We start from the raw sequence: 681 nt of genomic DNA on the forward strand, positions 1-681 counted from the left end.
GGGGGTGTTTGTGGATTATGAGGAGGGTCTGGTCTCCTTTTATGACGTAGATGCTGCAGCTCTTATGTACTCCTTTACTGGTTGCTCCTTCACTGGAAAACTCCTCCCGTACTTCGGCCCCTGTACTAATAATGGTGGTAAAAACTCTGCACCTCTGATCATCTTACCTGTCAATCAAAGTGGCTGATCTTTTTTTAATGATCACCGTTTGGTGAGGCATTGGTGACAATATACGATGGAAAGACTCTTAATGAATTTATTGAAAGTCTTATAGTTAGTGATGTTTAGCTATGATCCGTCAGCATCCTGTTCCTAACGTTTCAATGCAAGCACCCCGTAGCCTCAAACGAGCACCTGAGCACCTGCAGAAACAGTGCAGTGACAAATACAAGACCGACCATGATTGACTGTGATCATGTTGATATAACAGTGAAAAGAAAAATCAAATTCCAATCTTATGTGGATAAATATAACTATCTGCAATGTTCATATACTTCATTTAGATCATTGGCTCCATGATACCACTTTGTAGTCATGGATTTCTTCTTGACCAGGGGGCACTTCAATTATGATTGAATTTGTATTAAGTATTTCCTGTCAATCAGACAACTAATGAGATAAACATTAACCAGCTAGAACAGCCCGCCGACCCTCCGTCTCACCATCATTGCTAAGATGCGA

At 41.0% G+C, this 681-nt stretch overlaps 1 protein-coding gene across 1 annotated transcript in view; it reads right to left on the reverse strand.

The window, feature by feature from the left end:
* The window catches only part of LOC121941567 (GTP-binding protein 2-like), a 5,220-nt gene extending 5,000 nt beyond the window's left edge, over positions 1–220 (reverse strand). Inside the window, exon 1 of the mRNA XM_042484393.1 lies at positions 168–220. Within this exon, the coding sequence (XP_042340327.1) occupies positions 168–220 (53 nt within the window). The remainder of the gene's footprint in view (positions 1–167) is intronic.
* Between the last annotated feature and the right edge of the window lie 461 nt (positions 221–681).

The sequence above is a fragment of the Plectropomus leopardus genome, chromosome 4, assembly GCF_008729295.1.
Source record: "Plectropomus leopardus isolate mb chromosome 4, YSFRI_Pleo_2.0, whole genome shotgun sequence".
NCBI classification, from domain to species: domain Eukaryota; kingdom Metazoa; phylum Chordata; class Actinopteri; order Perciformes; family Serranidae; genus Plectropomus; species Plectropomus leopardus.